General features: G+C 46.6%; 1 protein-coding gene across 4 annotated transcripts in view; it reads right to left on the reverse strand.

Annotated features, from left to right (window-relative positions):
* The window catches only part of SKP1 (S-phase kinase associated protein 1), a 295,730-nt gene that overhangs the window by 93,842 nt on the left and 187,657 nt on the right, over nt 1-14,231 (reverse strand). Inside the window, exon 6 of one of the 4 annotated variants that reach the window (XM_077473906.1) lies at nt 3,782-5,735. The exons of the other annotated variants lie outside the window; for them this stretch is intronic. Coding sequence (XP_077330032.1) covers nt 5,700-5,735 — 36 coding nt within the window. The 3' untranslated portion in view covers nt 3,782-5,699. Of the gene's footprint in view, nt 1-3,781; nt 5,736-14,231 lie in introns of those variants that run through there. 4 annotated transcript variants of the gene reach the window in all.

A 14,231-nucleotide genomic window follows, 5' to 3' on the forward strand; every position in this document is an offset into this window, starting at 1 on the left:
GAAGGTTGGAGGGAAAAATAACTGTCTGGCGGACAAGAAACTATCTTGTAGCCTGACAAACCCAGCTCGCAGACCCACTGGTCGGAAAGGCGAGAAGTCCACTGGCCTGCAGACTCCCGAAGGAACCGCCCCCCCCTCCCAAGAGCCAGGCCGGGGTGAACCTTCATGCGGAAGCAGATTTGGTCAGCTTGCAATACCAGAGACGCTTTTGTCCCTCAGCGGGCCCCTTGTCAGACGCTTACCCGCCGACCCAGACAGATGAAAAACACTTCTGAGCGAAAAAAAGAAAAAAAAAAAAAAAAGAAAAAAAAAAGGAGCCCTTGCCTATGGCTTAGCTCCTTACCTTTTCTGGATTGTGGGAGCAAAGTAACCTTCCCCTTACTAACATTTTTAATAATGTCATCCAGAGAGGCACCAAACAGCCTCCCACCTTGAAAGGGAAACTCCGGCAGCTCTTTCTAGCAGATGTCTGGTCCGCAGACCAACACTTGAACCAAATCAGGTGACGCAGCACTACTGCCGATACCGAGAAAGCAAAGGGACCATATCCCGGGCCGCATCACAGATATACTTAAGGTCAGGGATCCTCAAACTACAGCCCTCCAGATTGCGGGACTACGCATCCCATGAAGCATTGTAAAACACTGATATTCACAGATATGACTAAGTATGATGGTGCATGACCATAAGCAGGGGTCTTCAAAACTACGGCCCTCCAGTTGTTCAGAAACCACAATTCCCAACTGATTTGCCAGTTTCTACAGACTGGGGAAACCTGTTCCTTCCCCAACTTGCAGTGCAACAACTTGATTCCAGGACTGCCGACAGAGCGTCCATGGGCACCGCAGGTGCAGGGGAACCAGTTGCCATCATAGGGGTGTCTGAGGAAGAGGTGCCCTGAAAAGGCACGCTGCGGGCGTTCCTATTCCTAGTCAAACGTAACAAAATAAAAGTTAGGCAGGGAAACACCTTAGCTGTGCGGATCGGCTTGTGGGACCAAAAAGGGACTAACACATCTGCAGATGCCCATAGCCTCTATCCCTCTAGCGCTTTCCTACGCTAAAAACGGACACAAAGGCTTGCTCCTCAGTGTCCGGCGTGTCATGGTCCTTGACCTCTGAAGTTTTAAAAAAGGGGCCACCTGCCACAGTGAGGCCTGAGTCTGAATCAGTTTCCCCCGGCAGACGGGGTGGGAATTGGGAGTGGTGTTTACCCACCTTGCGCCCAAACGCCACTTCCACCCTGGCAACAAGTGATTCCAGGTGCAGTGGAACCAGTTGCCATCATAGGGGTGGATGGGGAAGAAGCGCCAGCATCCCACGCCATGTCTGACCCACTCTCACCTGTCACCCTGAACCTAAGGCAGGAGACAAAAAATCCCTAATCTCCTAGCTGCTACAGACTGAGGGGCCCCCCGCAGGACTCACCACCCGTTGTGCTGTGCTGCTGTCCGTTCTCCCTTCCCAAACACGGGGTTGTGTGTCTGCTTCGCACTGTTCCTGGCTTAAACAGCTGCTCAGCGCTAGAGAACTAACAGACAACGACCCTCGTGACCACAGGAACATCGCAGCAGCTACAGGATAATGGCGAACACTCGCCCCTGTACGCAGCAAAGGCAAATGGCCGCGGTTCTTGCGCCGAACGTTCGCCCCGCATGGAGGCAAACGAAGGGATGACCGAGCGGACCAAACAATGTTAAAACTAAGGGGAAAAACGAGCAGACAAACAAACACACAGCACAACCCCCTGCCAGGACCCAAAGACCACCCGGAGGACCCCCGGTCCAGATACGTGCACTGCACCCCCTAGGCCCAGCCACACAGCACCCCCTTAGAATGGGGAGGAGGGAAGAGGCAGGGAGAGAAGAAAAGGGGAGAGACCCCTAAATTGATCTCCCAGGGAGTGCCCAGCTACTCCAACCTGCCTAAAGCCGTGAAACCATACTTACTCCTCCTGCAGGGACTGCTGGATGCACTCCAGAGACAGACCCATCACCCGAGCAGTACAGGGTGGCTGTTGGCCATGGCAAACTGACTCAGACAGCAGTAGCCCGGTCATATGTGTGCCCCGCAGCATATAGCTCACCGGCCACCCCTGGACCAGAATGGTGCCTGTTGCGGCCGACCCAGAGCTAAGGTCTGCATGTGCTCAATGGCCAGGCTGGGGAGACTACCAGGATCTATATTATACAGCCTGTCACCCAGCCCGGCTGTTGATTGTAGATCACAGGAAGCAACAAAGAAAAAAATTCAAAGACCACTGGTCCGCACAGGAGCCAGGTCCTTCTAGACTAGGCAGAAAAAAAACTGAGTTGCTGGGAGCAGAGTGAAGGGTTATAGCCAGTAGGACCTCCCCTTGGGTGGTACTGTGCTTGTTTCTATATGTTCTGCCTAGTCCTCTCCTAAAGGTGGCGATATAACACTAAGGTCAAGATTAAAGTGTTGTGTCCGTCAATGAATGAAAGAGAAAAGGTCACATTACTGGCCAACTCCCACAATTTTGCAGTTGATTGGGGCGCAGTTACAGCCCCCAAAGCTTTAGCTGGACATATACAGATCTAGAGAAATGCTTATGCAGTATTCGATGATGTGGCCATAGAAAATATCTACAGAATATCTTGAAGAAAAAAAAGAAAATACAGCAAGTAAAAATGTTTTTCCCCTTCACTATAATCAGCAAGTAAGCCAAGGTTCAGTTCACATATATGCAGTTCAGTAAAAGAGCACCAAGAACTCAGTTGGAGTTCACCTTTAGGTCTGGTAGGGTACACCTTTTTGTATTTATGCTGCAATAAGCTTTTTTTTTTAAACAAATTAAAAGATTTATAGTCACTTTCATTTAACATCAACCTTGTAACCTTAATACAAAAATAGTGACTTGACAATACCATATAAAATTACCTGAAAAATCTCCCTTCATGTTATGATGGCTTCCCGTCTGCAGTCCATTTCTTTATTGCACTATAGGCACTGTGATTGTGAAATTTCCCCTGCAGCTGCCAGACAGCTGTCCAAGCAAACACCTTAGAATTGATGTATGGTCCTATATGTCTGCTGTGCCTTCGGGTTACTGATACCATCTGGCCATGGAGAGGTGATGCCGCTGGGTGCCGTTCGGGATGATCTGTCATCTTACAGGCTGTAATAAGCTTGCCCTCTGGTAAGCGTGTTATCTAGATGGTGGTGGATCGTGTGTTCATTGGCATTTGTCTATTTAAGATTTTCATTCACCTTGGGTTTGTATGAAATTTATTGGACCACATATGGGATTGCATGGACTTTTTTTTTTTTTTTTTATTTACTATTTTCAGGATTTTTATTCACTTCAGTTTGGATATATCAGTTCACCTAATGACTGCATGAACAAATTTATTTCATAACATATATATGTGGCGTTTATATTCCTATATACTCAATTAGGGAATTTGGATATATTTACATATAATTTTTAGCGCAGTTTTTTCTGTACTGCATTTCTTTACACAACTTCCTGGATGTCCTGCTTGCTATGTACAGCTTCTCTTATTCCTTTAAGTTTTTAGGTTCTACAAAATACATATCCCTCCTGGTACCATGCAGTCTTCTCAGCCCCTCTGTGGTTCAGAAGGCAGGCTCTGTCAAATGTGACACAAGCTGTGCATATTCACAGGAATAGCGAATACACGTCACAAACAAGTAAACGTGAAATAATTCAAAAGTGAATAAAAATTATAATGGAAATGCAAAGAATATGATTTTTGACCATAGACGCTTTAAACTGGAAAAAAAACATGGAAGCAAAATACGTTAAACTCAGTTTATTAACAAATTTCAAACCTGCTCTTACAGTTTAAAATTATGAACACTGAAAAATTAGGCAAATATAGAAGCTAAACAATAAAGCGTGGAACAGCTGAATGTGTATGAAAAACAACTTCTGTGGAACTTAAGCTAGGTTCTGTCAGAACCAAAATGTGAAAGCCTAAAAAGGTATTACTAATCCTGCCAAGTACATTATGAGGTTTTAAAAGTGATTTCCTAATAGACTTGATTCACCCTTTAAAAACACATTAACGCACCCCGCACCCCCCCCATATGTATATTCAAACCTATCAATTTGTTTCATGTAGAGTAAGCCAGTGTTTATCTCTTGTCAGCTTCTTAATACCATCTGTTATGCCCAGTCCTACCAGTACAGAATAGACAATGTGACCTTAATTTCCTGGTTCCTCAAGAATTTACAGATACCAATAATGAATCCACAGACCACCAATACCATAAAGCTGGTGACCCATAGATGATTAGAATATATAGAGCAAGTGCCAGAAAAGAGGACCCGTGCAGCTCCACTCTTAGTAGATCCCTGGCTGTCACAGTTATGTCAGAGTTGGGGGGGGGTGTCGGGGGGAGTCAGCTGTTAAAAATTGTAGTCGTTTCAGGTAGAGTTTCACTCTGCACACTGGGACTCGCTGATTACACTGGCCTTAGCCACTTAAACACAATAGGACTCAACTTTTCTGAGGACAAGTCTCCATACCAGTTTTATCTTTGGTATGCAAAGAGAGGGAGGGAGCGAGGGGGTGGGTATGGGAGAAGAGCCTGGGCAAAACAATGTAATCTGACATAAATGTGTACCAAGCAGTAATCCATGTTTACTTGAAGATGTAATGCAAATATTACTTTTGCCAACTATGCTGTCAAACAAAGCAGTAACATACTGTGAATCCAATTACATTTTATTGAGTATATAAAGCCAGCACAGCCTACATTTGCCTGTGCCCCTCCCCACCAAACAAGAGCACCTGCAACAACTAAAATAAATACATTTACATAGAAGGCAAAAACAGATCAAGATACAGAATGGGATCTCCTGAGCTGATGTCAAGTGCAACGTTTAGGCTGTTGCTGCAGGTGATTTTACATGTGCATCATGGTATGGTACACAGGACATATAGGTATCAGTATCCGGTTACACAGAACCTGTTTCAGATATTACTCACAATAGTGTACTCCATATGATATTGCTTTCTGCTGCAAAACCAAACTGGAAAAAACAAAACAAAAAAAATAAAACCCCAACAAGCTTAGGGTGACTGCTTGTTTAAGTCTGATATCCTGTGTAGTAAGGGCCTCGCAAAAATCAAACCAACGGAGAGACTATTTAAATCACTAACAAAAAGAAAAAGAATTATTAACACGTGTAGCTCCAGCCTTAACGTTATAACAGCAGCACTGATGGAACCTCCTTTAAAGTTATAGTGGTTGGTGCTGAAATGAGGTTACAATTGAAATTTGAAGATGTTAATGAGACTTGTGTTAACTGTCAGTTCATCCTCCTAGTCATTATGCTAGGGAGACTGTGAAAGTCCTCAGTTTCCCAACCATAATGCATTCGATGCACAAGTGCATAAGTATTGGACTGTGTTCACACACCAGACTGGTTGAGAAAACATCAGAAGAGAACTTGATTCCACCTTGTGCCTCCAAAGCACACAAATCACAGATTTATTACAGTTTAATAGTAAAAGTCACACAAGAATACAATGGTAAAAACAGTTAGGGGAGGGGAAAAAAAATGTATACTGGACAAAACATGCAGCAAAAACACCCTGCTGCTAATATGGTAAGCTGCTGAGCTGACTTGTCTATTATAAACAGAGCAGTGCAACTATTTGGAACAATTTATACAGTGTGTTATTGACAATGGGACACACCACCAGCTCATTTCTCTTCACACCATTGGTTTTCTTTGCGTACCTAGAACACAAAAAAAAATTGAACCAAACATTAGGGAAATTATTTAAAAAAAAAATCAATAAAAAAAAATCGCTGCACTGTTTGAATCCTAAAATCCAGGAAAATGTTCAACAAAATAAACATTTCTAATCTATTTAACTGTCTATTTTGATCACTGATATGTTAGACTTCCAGCCGTTTTTTGTGTTTATTAAGACTTAACACACTCACCTGTTCCACGCTACAGCTGTGTGGCCGCTTGAACCCTTGGTTCTCCTTGGCATCACAAGTGTGAGCACCCAGCTGTGACAGCTTGCCACTTCACAGCTGGGTGCGCACACCGCGCCTCCTCGAGGGCCGGGCAATCTTCTGGGACCTGCGACGTGTCTCAGAGGATTGCAGGGAGGGAAGGGGAGAGGAGAACTTCCACTTGAGTTGCCTAGGTGGTCCAAGTGGAAGCTGGGTACCTGTCAAAACTAGGTACCCACTCACCCCATCCCAAAAAAATGACATGCCCAATGTGGCATGTAAGGGGGTGAGGAGCCCTTAAAGCAGAACTTCCACTTTTCGGTAGCACGCCGCTTTAATATCAGCCAGTTAACATATACTATATTGTTAAAAGTATTGGGAAGCCTGCCTTTACACGCGCACAAACTTTAATGGTATCTAGTCTTTAGTCTGTAGGGTTCAATATTGAGTTGGCCCACCCTTTGCAGCTATAACAGCTTCAAATTTTCCAGCAAGACTGTCCACAAGGTTTAGGACTGGGTCTATGGTAAGGCCTTTGTAAGGTCAGGCACTGATGTTGGACAAGGCCTGGCTCGCGGTCTTCGCTTTTTTTTTGTGCCCAATTCCTCCACCCCAAACTCGCTCATCCAAGTCTTTATGGACCTTGCTTTGTGCCTGGTGCAAAGTCGTTTAGGAACAAGAAGGGGCCATTCCCAAACTGTTCCCACAAAGTTGGGGGCATGAAATTTGCCAAAATGTCTTGGTATGCTTACCGCCTTAAGAGTTCCCTTCCCTGGAAGTAACCGGTTCCCAACCGGCGCACTCCAATGTACATCGGCAGAATGGCACAGACAGGCAAATCGTCTCAAAGGGAGATGCTAATGTAAACAAGCATCTCCCCGTTCTGCCTAATGACAGTGTCACTGATCTCTGCTCCCTGTGATTGGGAGCAGAGATCAGCGACGTGTCACATGTAGCCATGCTCCCCACAGTTAGAAACGCCCCAGGACACACTTAACCCTTACCCTGGCCCCTAGTAGTTAACCCATTCAGTGCCATTTACACAGGCATCAGTGCATTTCTATGGCACTGATTGCTGTATAAACAATGGTCCCAAAAATGTGTCAAAAATGTCCGATGTGTCTGCCATAATGTCGCAGTCACAATAAAAATCGCCGCAATTACTAATTTAAAAAACTGGAGTTAGTACTTACCGGTAACTCCTTTTCCGGTGGTCTTCCAGGACAGCCCTTGAGAGATGGAGCTCCTCCCATCGACGCAGGAAACACATTGCCACAGTTCAAAAGGCGGTCCCTGGTCAGTCATTCACCAAGAACCGAAGGATGGAACTGCAAAACATATAAACCATAACAGGTAATAACATTAGTACATCACTATAATCAAATAAAGGGATGGATCGTGCTGTCCTGGAAGACCACCAGAAAAGGAGTTACCGGTAAGTACTAACTCCAGTTTTCCCAAGTGTTCTTCCAGGACAGCCCTTGAGAGGATCCCCAAGTACTTACCAGATTAGGGGGGGGACCACAGCCTGGAGGACTTTCCTCCCAAAGGCCTGATCCTGACTAGACAATAGGTCCAGTCGGTAATGCCTTGTAAAGGTGGAAAAGCTTGACCATGTGGCTGCTTTACATACCTGCTCTGGGGTGGCACAAGCTCTTTCTGCCCAGGATGCAGACAACGCTCTTGTGGAGTGAGCTTTCACACCCTCAGGAGGATCTCTATTCAAGGCCTTATACCCCTCCGTTATAGCTAGCCTAATCCATCTAGCTATGGTTACTTTTGAAGCTTTTTGCCCCCTACACTGCCCGGAAAAAAAAAAAAAAAAAAGGACAAAAAGGGAGTCAGATTCTGAATGGACTTGTTACTTTTAGGTATTTTAGAATACACCTCCTCACAGCCAATAAATAAAAACGTTCTTTCTCATTTGCTGCATTTTGGCAAAATGAGGGGAGGACAATATCTTGTGACCTATGGAAGCTAGATGCTACCTTTGGTAAGAACCCAGGGTCTGTCTTTAGAATGACTCTGTCTTTTAGGATCTGTAAAAATGGTTCCCTGATGGAAAGGGCTTGGATTTTACTGACCCTATGGGCTGAAGTGATTGCCACCAGGAGTACCGTCTTAAAGGTAATAAGCCTTAGGGAGGCCTCTGAGATGTGCTAAAAGCTTTCTTGGGGTCACCCTTTGAGCCTAACTGCTAAATCCCAGGATGGGAGTCTGACTCTGAACGGCTTACATCTAGAGACTGCCTTACAGAACCTAGCGACAAAAGGATTTTCCTGTAATCGTTCATCTAGGTACACACTTAAGGCAGCTATCTGTACCTTAATAGTACTTAGGGTTAACCCTTTGTTTACACCTTCCTGTAAAAACTGTAGAATATTAGCCTTAGAGGCGGACAGTCTGTCAATTGTAGCAACGTTGTGAACCATGGTCTCCTGGGCCAGAACAGTGCTACTAGAATCAAACAGGTTTTCTCTGTGAGGAATCTTGCTAGGACCCTCGGAATGAGATGAATAGGGGGAAATGCATACGCCAGACTGAAAGTCCATGGAGTTTGCAAGGCATCTACCGCCAGGGGCTGATCTCGTGGGTTTAGCAAGCAAAAATTGGGAACCTTTGCATTCTCTTTGCTTGCAAAAAGGTCTACTTCTGGTTTTCCCCAGTGAGTTGTTATAAGATTGAATGCCTCTGGGTGCAAGGACCATTCTTGGTTCGAAACTATTTTGTCGACTCAAGAAGTCCGCCGTGCTGTTCAGCACCCCTTTCAGGTGTACTGCAGAAATGGATTCCAGATTGGCTTCTGCCCACTGGAAAATGCATCTGGCTACCAACATCAAACGAGGACTTCTGGTACCTCCTTGTTTGTTTATATATGCTACAGCCGTCATGTTGTCTGAACGGACTTGTAGATGGTGACCCTGTATTGTGGGCTGAAAGGCTAAGATAGCTCTCAGGATTGCTGTTAGCTCCTTCCAATTGGAGGAGAAACATTTCTCTTCCGGGGTTCACTTGTCCTGGACCCAGCTCGAGCCGAGGTGGGCTCCCCAGTCCCAGCTGCTCGCATCCGTTGTCAGTGTTGAAGTGATAGGAAGGACCCAATGAACCCCTTTGTTTAGGTTCTCCCTGTCCTTCCACCACCTGAGGGAGCGTTTTATTTTTGAGGGAATCGATACCTCCTCCTCCAGATCTCTGCCCTTCAATTGTTCCAACAGAAATCCCTGAAGGTCTCTCTGGTGGAACCTGGCCCATTGTACGGCTGGAATGGCTGCCGTAATAAGACCTAAGACATACATTACTTCCCTCACCGTACATTTGGGGCTGCATTGAAGAAAAGATGTTCTCTGTCACAGATTCAAAATCATTTCTTCCGGCAGTATCATTTTCTGATCTACAGACTTGATCCAGTAACCTAAATACAGGATCTCCTGTGTTGGGGTTGTCTTGGAGTTCTCCTGACTGACAATCCACCCTAATCGACTCAGGCTGAGTTGAGTCAACTCCAGATCCTGAGAAAGACGACTGAGTGTGCTGTTAGAAGCAGGTCGTCTAGATAGGGAATAATCGAGACTGATTGAAGCCTCAATGGAACTAGTGCCTCTCCGAGAACCTTGGTAAAAGATTCTCCGGGAGGATGATAGACTGAAAGTGGTAAATTTTTGTGTATCTGCACTGCCATCCGAAGGAATTTTTGGCATTCCTCCCTTATTGGAATATGCAGATAAGCATCCCTTAGATCCAGGGTAGCCATAAATCTCTTTCTGGAGAAGATTCTTTATGGAATAAATGGACTCCATCCAAAATCTTTTTTTAACGGATGGAGCGATTCAATGGTCGGAGGTTCATAATTAGTCTGAACCTCCCTGACGGCTTTTTTACCACAAAAATGTGCGAGTAAAAACCGTCCCCTTGTTCCTGAATAGGGACTGGTGTCAATAACTCTTGATCTACCATTTCCCCTATCAGTAAAGGTAAGGCCCTGGCCTTTTCTGAGTGACTTGGAAGTTTTGTCACCAAAAACTTTGAGGGAGGGCTGCTGTGGAATTCCAGCGGAATTCCTTTTTATTATATTTAAGACAAACTCGTTCAAGGTTGTCTCTTCCCACTGTGGAAGAAATTTGCTTAATCTTCCTCCCACAGGAACCCTGACGTCACTGGGGTTTGGGGTCCTGAGTGGGGCGGCTAAAAAGTATGCCCCCCTTTCCCTTTATGTCCCGACCAATGCTTTTGGGGGGTTGAACTCTTCTCCGATTTAGAGGGTTCCTTAAAGGGACGAAAAACCTTTCTTTGAAAAAATTTTATTGCAGGAAAGGTTTTCTTTTTATCCGCCGTCCTTTCTAAGGCGGAATCTAACTCAGGCCCGAAGACAAAGTCTCCTGTAAAAGGGACGCTGCACAGGCGGGTTTTAGACGCTGTGTCTCCCCCCCAAGTTTTCAACCATACTGACCTCCTTGCTGTCACTGAAAGTGCTGCCAACTTAGCTGTAAATTTTGCGGAGTCCGTGGAGGCGTCAGAGATGAAACTAGTGGCCTTAAAAAGCATAGGGAAGGATTTCAAAAGCTCCCCCCTAGGAGTGCCTTGCTTTTAGATGTTCCTGCAGTTGTGACACCCAGAACTCCAGGTTTCTAGCTACACAAGTGGCTAGAGCTGGTTTTAAGCCTGCCATAGAGGCATCCCAGGCCCTCTTCAAGACCATGTCTGTTCTCCTGTCCATTGGATCTTTCAAATGGCCCATATCCTCAAAGGCCAGATCAGCCTGCTTTGAGACTTTGGACAGAGGAGCGTCTAGTTTAGGATTTTTATTCCAGACCGCCTCTGGGCTCTCATCAAAAGGGAACCTTCTCTTAAGGGAATTAGGAAAGAAAACCTTTTTATCCGGGTCAGACCACTCCTTAAGGATAAGGTCAGAAAGCACTTTATGTATCGGAAAAACCCTTGCTTTCTTTTTCCCCAGAGCCTCATACATCTTATGTCTGGATAACCGAGTTTCTTCCTCCTCAATTTCCAGCGTATCATAGATAGCGCCCATTAGCTCATCTACTTCCTCAAGAGACAGTCTACTTTGAGGCTTTAGATGTTGCTTGATCCTCTTCCTGATCAGAATCTGTGTCAGAGGAATCAGGGCTAATCAACGTGGGGCTAGGCTCCCTGATCATACGGGGCTCCCCTGAGCTGGGTGTTGTAAAGCATGGCGAGGAGGAAATTGCAGTTCTACTAGTGGAGGCAGCTGAGCCTACATCAGTGATTAACTCCCAGAGGGACTTAAAAGTTGACACCATTTCTAATTTAAAGGAGCCCAAAAATGTAGCTAAGGGGGAATCTGCCTCAGATTTAAGCAAGCTTGCTTGCATAGGGCCTTGTTAGAGCCAGAGGACAACCTATTCCCACAATTAGGGCACTTTTTGTGGCCTGCCTTGTCTTCCTTTGGTAGCTCTTTAGCCTGAAAATAAGAAAGAATTTAGCGTCAGCTCCATGTCCCTCCTTAGAATCACCACCAACTGCATACATCCTTAACTGTGAGTTAACCACCACCGTGGGGCACTACAGATCCCAGCCTACAACCACCACCACTCCTTAAACAACCAGAGTAATAGCATGCCCAGCAGCCTACCTGGGATTGGCTGGTGCCTGCCTCCGCCAGAGTGTTCTGGGGAATAGCCTCCATGGTCAACCTCTGCCGCTCTGGATCCCACCGCTAGTCCTGTATCGCTGGACGCTGGTTGGGACTGCACAGGCACAGCGCTGGCTCTCCCTCTCCTCCTTGTGCCCTAGAGACCCGGAACCGGAAGTCTCGGCACGCAGTGATGGCGTGGTTCCGCCGGAAATGACGCTCGGCGTCTCTGACCCCACTGCAACAAAGAGCTGAGATGGAAGGTTACAATCACCGCTCCTGGGGGAAACCGGCGTCATTCTGCCCCTGGCCACCTCGGCACTGGAAGGAGGAGGGTAACTGGTCTGCTCCGATTCAGCTGGACGGTACCCGAGCCACAAAAAAATTAGGTATGGACCCTACTGCAGCCAAAAAACAGGACCCGGTCCCTTATGGCTTACAGGTTCTCAGGCAGCCCCTGAGAGGGGCCTCCAGGTTCCTGGCAACATGTTCCTCTGACGGAGGAAACACAAATGACTGACCAGGGACCTGAGGGACCGCCTTTTGAACTGTGGCAATGTGTTTCCTGTGTCGATGGGAGGATCTCCATCTCTCAAGGGCTGTCCTGGAAGAACACTTGGGAAAAATGAATAATGCCATAAAACTATCCACTATATTGCGAACGCTATAACTTTTGCACAAACCAATAAATGCTTATTGCGATTTTTTTTTTAACCAAAAATATGTAGAAGAATACGTATCAGCCTAAATGAGGGAAAAAATACTTTTTTTTATATATTTTTGGGGGATATTATAGCAAAATGTAAAAAATTTCAAAATTGTTGCTTTTTTGTTTATAGCGCAAAAAAAAAAAAAACACAGGGGATCAAATACCACCAAAAGAAAGATTTGTGGGGGAAAAAAAAAACGTTGATTTTGTTAGCCACGTCGCATGAGCGCGCAATTGTCAGTTAAAGAGACGCAGTGCCGAACTAACTGCTGAAGCAGTTAAGGGACCAAGCTCAACCCCTGAAAAAACACCACACACCATAATCCCCCCTTTACGAAATGATTTGGACCAGCGCACAAAGCAAGGTCCGTAAAGAAATGGAGTGAGTTTGGGGTGGAGGAACGTGACTGGGCTGCACAGAGTCCGGCTCTCAATCCAAAAGAACACCTTTGGCATAAAATTAGAGCAGACACTGCAAGCTAGGACTTCTCGTCCACATCAGTGCCTGACCCCACAAATGAGTTTCTAGAAGAATGGTCAAACATTCCCATAGGACATACTACTAAACCTTGGACAGCCTTACCAGAAAAGTTGAAGGTATTCTATAGCTGCAAAAGGGTGGAACTCTACAGACTGGGATGCCATTAAAGTTCATGTGTGTGTAAAGGCAGGCGCCCCATTACTTTTGACCAGGGGTCTCAAATTGGCAGCCCTCCAGCTGCTGTGAAACTACTATTCCCATGAGGCATTGCAAGGCTGACAGTTACAAGCATGACTCCCACAGGCAGAGGCATGATGGGACTTGTAATTTCGCAACAGCCAGAATAAAGTAATATTCACCTTCATCAGTTATTGGTAGCATTTTGAGCCCAAACACCTACATAGTAGATGTGATGGGAAAGCAAGGGAACCCCCTTAGCATAAGCAAATTTCACGCTGGGCAATAATCTGCATGTTAGCAAACTGTAGCTATTCAGAGATAAGAATACTTATAGAAAAAACTAGTGATGCACCGAAATTTCGGCCGCCGAAACATATCGGCCGAAAATGCCCTTTTCGGCAATTTGCCGAAAGAGAAAAACGGCCGATAATGGAGCCGAAAATGGGACGTGGCCTGGGTGGGGGCGGGGCTCAGCCCCCGCCCCTGGTGACGCCCATCATGGGGGGTGCATAGCGCAGGAGAGCCGCCTCCACCGCCTGTTTGATCACAGCGCCGGGAACATCAAAGCTTTCATTTAATTAGCTGTGTGTTCCCGGCCGCGCTCCGTCACATATAGCCCCTCCCCCTTGTCCGGGCACTTAGACAGATCATCCGCAGGATTGGACGGATGATCTGTCTATCAAAGTGCCCGGACAAGGGGGAGGGGTTGTGTGTGACGGCGCGCGGCCGGGAACAGCTATTGAAATGAAAGCTGTGATGTTCCCGGCGCTGTGATCAAACAGGCGACGGAGGCGGCTGGCTGCAAAGGGGGACACACTTGGCTGCAAAGGGGGACACTGGCACACTGGCTGCAAAATGGGGACACACTGGCTGCAAAATGGGGACACTGGCTGCAAAATGGGGACACACTGACTGCAATGGGGGATGCCTCCTGTACCACGTTCTCTGACCACCTCCTGTACCGTGTCCCCAGTCTCTGACCACCTCCTGTACCGTGTTCCCCAGTCTCTGACCACCTCCTGTACCGTGTCCCCAGTCTCTGACCACCTCCTGTACCGTGTCCCCAGTCTCTGACCACCTCCTGTACCGTGTCCCCAGTCTCTGACCACCTCCTGTACCGTGTCCCCAGTCTCTGACCACCTCCTGTACCGTGTCCCCAGTCTCTGACCACCTCCTGTACCGTGTCCCCAGTCTCTGACCACCTCCTGTACCGTGTCCCCAGTCTCTGACCACCTCCTGTACCGTGTCCCCAGTCTCTGACCACCTCCTGTACCGTGTCCCCAGTCT

The sequence above is a fragment of the Lithobates pipiens genome, unplaced genomic scaffold (genome assembly GCF_037356315.1).
Source record: "Lithobates pipiens isolate NorthernLeopardFrog02 unplaced genomic scaffold, aLitPip1_a1.2 Scaffold_8, whole genome shotgun sequence".
NCBI lineage: Eukaryota > Metazoa > Chordata > Amphibia > Anura > Ranidae > Lithobates > Lithobates pipiens.